Genomic DNA, 7895 nt, shown 5'->3' on the forward strand with positions numbered 1-7895 from the left:
GGCCTTGAGCCGGACATCCGGGCCGGGGGTCATGAATAGTCCGTGTTTTACTAGGTTTTGATGATTTGGACGGCTAGGCAAGTCCTTTTCTTGTACGGGAAGTCCACCCGCCTCTTATATAGAGGAGAGGTGACGGCCGATTGAACAACAACACACAGTCGACAAAACAAATCTATCATCTTTTATCCTTACTTTTACCTTCTCCCTTGTTCTTCTTCTTCCTCGTTCTTCGTTCGTTCTTCTTCATTGCAGGGCGGCGAACCTCGAGGCCCTAGGGGTGGTCAGGCCGACCTAGGGCAGCCCATAGCCGCCGCGCGCCCTGACGGGGTCCCTCCCGGGCGCGTGGGGTTTCGGGTCATCAAAAGCGCCCGCCGGATTGTCTTGCGTACCGCGCTTCCGGCGGATCTCCTTCGACGTGAGCTGCGGTGCATCACCCCCGGCGTCGAGGGTACACGGTGACGTGTTCGTGTGCGAACAGGCTCCAACGAAATAAAACTGGATGTTAAATGGTAGGTCATGCAGCTCAGCAACCACAAAGGCGAAGCATCAAATGAAGGGTACACTCCCTCTGAATCTTGTAGTCCGCCAGGGTGCGGTGGTCCTCCACCTGCCTGCCAGCAAAAGTGAGTCGCTGCTGTCTAGGTGGAATGGCGTCCTTCTCGTAGATCTTCACCTTGACGCTGTTGATGGTGTCCCATTGCCCGACTTCAAGGGTGAGGGTCTTCCCTTCCAGATTCTTGACAAAGATCTGCATTATCTTACTTTCTGCTGGCCTACACGGGCGGAGGACAAGGAGGAGGGTGGACTCCTTCCAGATGTTGTGGGCAGCCAAGGTGCGGTTGTCGTCCTCCAGCTGTTTGTCGGCGAAGATGAGGCATTGCTGGCCCTTGGGAAAGCCCTCCATGTCCTGGATCTTGGACTTCACGTTGCCAATGGTGTCTAGGTTGTCGACCTCGATTGCGATGGTCCTGCCACCCCGTGTCTCCGTCACGTAGATTTTCATTTTTTCCTGGAGGTCAATCGTAGTGTCATGCTGGATGCCATAATGGGCCAATGTATGGTTGTCTTCTAGATGCACCCCGTCAAATACGAGGCAGTACTGCTGCTGGATCTTTGCCTTGATGGTGTACAGGGTGTCTGATGAGTGGACCTTGAGTCGGATTGTCCTGCCGGTGGGGTTCTTGACAAAGATATGCATTCCAGATGAGCTAGCAAAACAAAACATTAACAATTGTTAGACAATATGTAGGCTGTAGAAACAGTACACAAAACACGAGCCCATTATTTAAATAAAAGAACAGTAGAAGCAAGAAGAGAGATCTACTGCATAAATACTTCATTTATACAGAACAAAGTGCCACACTAAATCTAGCTTGCAAGGTTAAGTCTTGAGCAATCAAAGAATACTATACATGTTACATGCATGGTTCACTCAGCATTTAACGGTTTAAAAGTTATTAAAAAATACGAAATAAATAGGGGAGCCTCACTCTAATATAATAAGATGATCCAACGGTGTGATTGTGAAAATATGCATTTATATGTCCTCAGCGAAAAAAACAAGCATTTCAGCTCACAGCAGGATCAATATATACTGAAACATTTGTTCTTTTTATCGAGGACACATCCAGTCATATTTTTTTCAATCCCTTTGTTGGATCATGTTATATTATAGATTTGTTGGTTCAGTATTTTTTTCAGGATTTTTAACAACTTATACCGTCGAAAACCTTAACTAGTTCTGTGGTAAGCTATATATGTTCTCATGAGTTGCTAGGGAATAAAACAAAACATGTGGTATTATCAATCAAGTGATGCTTCTATTTGGTCAACACACCTGTCAAATGCAGTTTCTCACAGGGTAGCAACAAACTTCAACGTTTTTCTCTACATTCCCTATTCTCAGCATATATATTCACCAAATTGTATTACTCCCTCCGTCCCAAAATTGTTGTCTTAAATTTGTCTAGATGCGGATGTACCTAATACTAAACCGTGACTTGATACATCCGTATTTAGACGAATCTAAGACAAAAATTTTGAGACGGAGGGAGTATAAGTTTATAACCTGGACAAACTTAGTGGTACACTACTATAGAATATTGCTGACATTTTTCTAAATATAATTCCTAGTTTCATTTGATATCAATAGCACTATAACTTCTCTGGCAAAAACACATAGGTAAACTGTCTAAAAAAGAATAACGAACTATGTGTCTACTTATGAATTGTAGTAGCGAGGAAAGATTCACTGAAACAGCTCTGAATCTCAGTACTGGTGAGAATTTCGCAAAGACAGCTGATGAAAGGTAAATCATACGCTATCACGTGGATAAGAAAAATGAATGCACAAAACTGATTTAATTCACATATAAACAACTTAAGAGCCATCGGAGTCATGGGGGTCAGGATAGCAACAGTAGAACCAAAAAAATATTGAGATTACAACAGGACAATTCATGACCAAGAAATTTGCGGGCACTTAGAATGCACTGTAGGAAACATGAAGAGGTTTCCTAATCCAGACAAAAGGTGGATGGTCCTGAATGATATTTGCCAATCATGGCGTCTCCACAGTACTTTTTGATAACATGAACACGGGTGCGCTGGTGGCACGCTGACCAGTGACCAGGGAGCTCAGACGAATGCCAGCCTAGCAGCAATTGGTAATGGAAGATTTTATTTTTATGTTAGTCAAGCCACGATACGGGTGTGGCTTGCTGGGTTTGTAGAATTGGTACCGATAGCGTACAGGCGAATGCCAAATCAGCCAAGAAGACTAACCGTTATAGAAGCTAGCTAGCTAGCTAGCTAGCTAGCTAGAGCGCCCTTCAGAGTTGCTACACTACATAGTTAACAGCATGCAGATGCTTTAGGCCAGCTTTTATTTACACGCAAACGTCAACACTTGCAACACGTAAGGCCATAGAAGCAACAAGCAACAAAGAGAGATCTAGTCATAAACACTAACAAACACATATTACAATTTTGGATTATCTTTGATGTTTATCTTGTTATTATTGTTTTATTTATATGTATATAAACAAATCATTAAATAAAGTATCTAGCTTATTAGATAGACATACATATAACAAGAACTCCTATGTTTCACCTGACCATCTCCATTTTTGCTGCCTATGTATCTTTCGTTGTCATGTGTCAACATTATTTGGTATATCACAAAGTTCCTTTGTATATTATTAAAGCGGATATTGATATATTAGCTCACTTTATAACTAAATTTCGTGTGACCATTATGGTTGTGCTTTCACTTGATTATTAATGCAGAATTGCGATTCCGGACCTTGGTGGTATATTTTATGAAGTGTATCCAAATACACTATTTTTGATTACTAGATTACACACTTAGGCTTAACTTGCCAGGCTCCATAAAATTTCTGGCTCCGCCATTGATCTGATATGATATATACTCCATCGATCTCTCTAGCTGAAGATTTTCTTCCACAGGAAGAAATGATTTATAATCCTAAGATCTAGCAGAAGATGATGAGGTTAGCAAAAAATTCCATGAGATCCCGCTACCTGACACTAACAAAAGGCTTTATAGAGGGCTAGAATTTACCCAATCGATATGCGAACAATTGAAGGGGCGGTACATGTCACCGATCATCATATATACAGTGGTGCAGCAACAACAATATATAGCAACAGAAAGACCATTAATTATAATCAGGAACATAGGCACCCCAACCAATGCAGCAGCAGGGAAGAGTGGTTTTCACAGTTCACTTACTCGTCCATGTGGGTGCCGTCAATCGGCAACGAATGGCTGCCACCGTCGTCTTTGCTGTCCTCACCGCTGCTGCTGCTGCTGCTGTCACTGTCGCTATCTTCCTCCTCGGAATCTGCAAGCTCAGCAAACACGCAAGCCACTCAACAACCCCGCACAGAACAAAGAATGTGATGCGCACGCATCATGCACATTGTGAGCAGGAGTCGGCAAAACGTACCTTCTGTGCCAGAGGTAGAGACATCGGGAGTTGCTTCCTCGACGTTGTCTTCTGGTTTGGGACCAGCGGACGACAAGCGCAGGCGCTTCTTCGGGGACATTCCGGCTGGCTGGCTGTCAAGGGTTTGACTTTCATGTTAATAAAGGATTTTACTTAGGCATCTCTGTGACAATAAGTAATTGATAATGCCAATTAAATGCTAAATGTAAGATTTGACTTTTCATCATGGCGGAGGTGCGGCACGTTGGAAGTAAACATAAAGTTCTCAATTAACTTACTACCGCTTTCTACTGGAATAGAACCAACAGCGAGCAGGAAAATGGCAAATCAGCCAAAAAGACTCGCCATTACAGAAGCTAGCAAGCTAGAACAACCTTCAGAGTTGCTACCCTACAAGGCTTCCATCTTTATCGGAAATCAGAAATGTATTGGTGTTATTGGTCATAGGGTTAAGCCCCACTTTCTGATTGGTTGACTAATTTGCATTAGTTTGGGCCCCTTTGGGCTCGTAACCTCCCCTCTACAGCATGGTTTCATGACCTTTGTAACTATGTATGTTTTTCGCATCACTTATATAAAATAGAAAAATTCCATAGGGGACTCCCCTACTGTTTCAGATCAAAACAAAGTTACACAAAAACGTCAACGCTTGCAACAGGTAGGTCGTATCGTACAAGCAACAAGAGAAGTCTAGTCACAAAGCTGACCAACACATGTAACAATTTTGGACTTTCTTCGCATATAAACAAACAAAAAAACAGAAATATGAAGCGTCTAACTTAGGAGATTCTGTGGTACGAGGACAGATATAACAAGAACTCCGATGTAACTGTTATAATATATACTCCACCGATCTCTAGATGAAGAGTTTCCTCATGGAGAAGAAATGATGTACAATTATAATCCTAAGATCTATCAACATATAATTTGATATGAGATAATAGCAACAAATTCAATGAGGAACCTACCTGACACTGACAGTAGGTCCATGAGGATCGTACCTGACACTGACAGTAGGATCCATACAGACTTGAATTCACCCAATCCATATGGAAACAATTGCACGGCGGTAGATCCGAGAGGTGAAAATCGGTTACGTTCATTATAAAAAATCAAGCAGTGGTGCACCAACTACAATAGCATCAAAAAACAACTACCGTGACCGTGAGGAACACGAGCATCACAACGACAGCAGCAGGGCTGTGTTTGAAGGGTGTCGAGCCATCGCAGCAAACACTAGAGGCAGATGCATCTCGGTAGCCTACACAAGAGCAGCCGGCCTCTCAAGAACACCGTCTCTCTCGTCATCGGACTCGGAGCTAGGTCAGCTGGGTAGGGTTGCTCGGAGAAGGAGGACTCACGGCGCAGACGAAGAAGATTTCAGGTGGAAAGGCAGAGGCGCGGGTTAGAGCTTACCGAGCTCCTGGAGGAGGAAGATCGAGTCCGGTAGGATGGTGTGCGGGCGACGCTGGGGCGGCGGCGGCGGTGGCGGAGGATGGAGAGCGAGGGAGAGGGTTTACGTACTTTTGAGATCGGATGACAAGAAAAGGAGAGGTGAGGCGTGTAGGGGAAGGAAGCCAACTGCAGAGACACTGACGACACAGGCCCGCGGTCCACGGACCTGGCCCAGGCCAGCTGACAGCTCGGGGTTTTCTACTACTCCCGGCATGAATTTCTCACAAATAGTAGTAATTGCTATTCATATTTTATTTTGTTGACATTTTATGAACTGATATACATTTAAAAAAAATTGTACGCACACGTTGCCAAATTATAGTGCATATAAGAGTTTTAAACTCAAACATTGTAAACTTTTGATAAAGTTCATAAAGAAAGTATGAACATTATTTAAGAATCTAGTGATATTCTTTTTATTTTATGAACTTTTCGTAAGAACAAGACATGTGTGGTGGTTCAGAAAAGAAAATATGGAACTTTCAAGTAGGTATTGTGCATGTGAGGGCGGCAGCGAGCACTAGTAGAAACACAGGGCTTTGGTTGACGCCTGGGTAAGGGCATTACTCCCGGTTCTCTCACGAACCGGGACCAAAGGGGGCATCAGTCCCGGTTCGTGAGGCCAGGAGGCCGGCCGGGCCTCGGGGGCCATTGGTACCGGTTCGTCTGACCCCTTTGGTCCCGGTTCCAGACACGAACCGGGACCAATGGGCCTCGCTCCTGGCGCATAACCTTTATTCCCGGTTTGTGTCTGGAACCGGGACCAAATGTGGTCCTTTAGTCCCGGTTTTATCCACCAACCGGGACTAAAGAGAGGCCTATATATACCCCCCCCCCTCCCCGCCCGCGAGCAGAGCAGTGCTCTGCTCTGTTTTTTCCGCCGGCCTTGGAGAGCGTTGTGGTGCTTTAGCTCACCTCCTATGCACATGAGGTGTTCGATAAAAATGCCCGAGCCACAATTATGCTTTCTCCTCTCGAAGCTCCTTGTCCAAACTCCATTTTCCTAAAGATTTGTCTAGGTTTGGTGGTCCGTTCTGTCCCGTCCCCGTCCTCACCGCAGTCGATCGCCCGCGCCGATCTCGTCGCCGGCACCACTGTGGTGAGCCTCTTGTTCTTATCTTCTTTCTAAAAGAAAAAAAAATCTTACTTGTATGATTTAGATTGATACTTGTACAATTTTCTTACTTTTTTATTGTTTGTTATTAGATAGTGCGATGGTTTTGGTATCTGCCCCCGTCGGTCCTCGTCCTGTCTATGATTCGGATGTGGTATATATTATCTTTTATAACTATTTGTTTCATTTAGTGTTTATGACAAGTATGCCGACCAACGTGACATAGATGTTTTATCTAGGAGGTATGTGTACCGGAAATTCCAACCGATCCTCTTGTCGAGAGGTTAAATTTAGTTGAAAATGAAAACGATTACTTGAAGAAAAAATTGAAAACACTTGAGGAGGAGAAGATGGAATTGGAGTTGCATGTTGCGGATATCGTTGATGATCACAAGATCAAGATGGATAAAATGCGCTTGAAAATTAGAAAGATTAAAAACTATGCCATTCATACATAGGCTTGGTATCATTATGCCGTTGGATCAATTGTTACCTTAGTTGCGATTGTGATCGCATTTGTTGTTGCATTGAAGTGTTTTACATAGTTTCAATGTATGGTTATGCTCTAGAGAGCTATATGTTGTTCAATGAGAACTATATATGTATGAACTTATGTATTCTTTTTTCAGTAATAACATTTGATCACTACTGTACTTTGGTTTTAATGTGATGATGAACTTCTATTAATTTGGTCACTTCTCTATTCATGATGTTCTGTAATAGTTTTTGCCACACTTAATTATATGTAATGCACACAGATGAACCGGCAATGCATGTACGGTGACAGACGCACCTCCGAGTACAATGGGCGTGCATAATTTTCACGAAGTGGCTGAGGCAAACAAGCTGAATGGTTTTATGGGTTGTCCATGCCCTATCTATGGGAATACGAAGTCTTAATCTAACGCGAAAACCCTTCACATCCACCTGCTTGAGAAGGGTTTCATGCCACACTATAATGTTTGGACCAAGAACGAGGGTTATGATGGAAGACAACGAAGAAGAAGAGGATGATGACAACTATGTGCCCCCTGAATACGGTGATGCTGCAACGGGGGAAGCTGATGACCAAGAGGAACCAGACGATGTGCCCGATGATGATCTTTGTCGGGTCATTGTTGATGCAAAGAGACAATGCGAAAGTGAAAACGAGAAGTTGAAGTTCGACCGCATCTTACAAGATCATAAAAAAGGGTTGTACCCCAATTGCGAAGATGGCAACACAAAGCTCGGTACCACACTGAAATTGCTGTAATGGAATGCAGACAATAGTGTATCTAACAACGGATTAGAGAAGCTACTAAAATATTGAAGATGAAGCTTCCAAAGCATAATGAATTGCCCGATAGTACATA

At 43.5% G+C, this 7895-nt stretch overlaps 1 protein-coding gene across 1 annotated transcript; it reads right to left on the minus strand.

Annotated features, from left to right (window-relative positions):
• Positions 1-523: 523 nt before the first annotated feature.
• On the minus strand, positions 524-4071 carry LOC119282554 (polyubiquitin-like). The gene is made up of 3 exons (XM_037562742.1): positions 3972-4071; positions 3755-3866; positions 524-1208 (listed from the first exon to the last, which is right to left on the minus strand). Exons 1-3 carry the CDS (start codon positions 4069-4071, stop codon positions 524-526), a joined length of 897 nt encoding a protein of 298 aa, XP_037418639.1.
• Between the last annotated feature and the right edge of the window lie 3824 nt (positions 4072-7895).

This window comes from Triticum dicoccoides, chromosome 3B, assembly GCF_002162155.2.
Source record: "Triticum dicoccoides isolate Atlit2015 ecotype Zavitan chromosome 3B, WEW_v2.0, whole genome shotgun sequence".
In the NCBI taxonomy this organism is placed as follows: domain Eukaryota; kingdom Viridiplantae; phylum Streptophyta; class Magnoliopsida; order Poales; family Poaceae; genus Triticum; species Triticum dicoccoides.

Coding starts and splice junctions, on each gene's coding strand:
- LOC119282554 (XM_037562742.1), bottom strand. CDS start 4,071: ATGTCCCCGAAGAAGCGCCTGCGCTTGTCGTCCGCTGGTCCCAAACCA. Junction 3,867..3,971: donor CTCTACCTCTGGCACAGAAG/GTACGTTTTGCC, acceptor CTGAGCTTGCAG/ATTCCGAGGAGGAAGATAGC. Junction 1,209..3,754: donor GACGGCACCCACATGGACGA/GTAAGTGAACTG, acceptor TTGTTTTGCTAG/CTCATCTGGAATGCATATCT.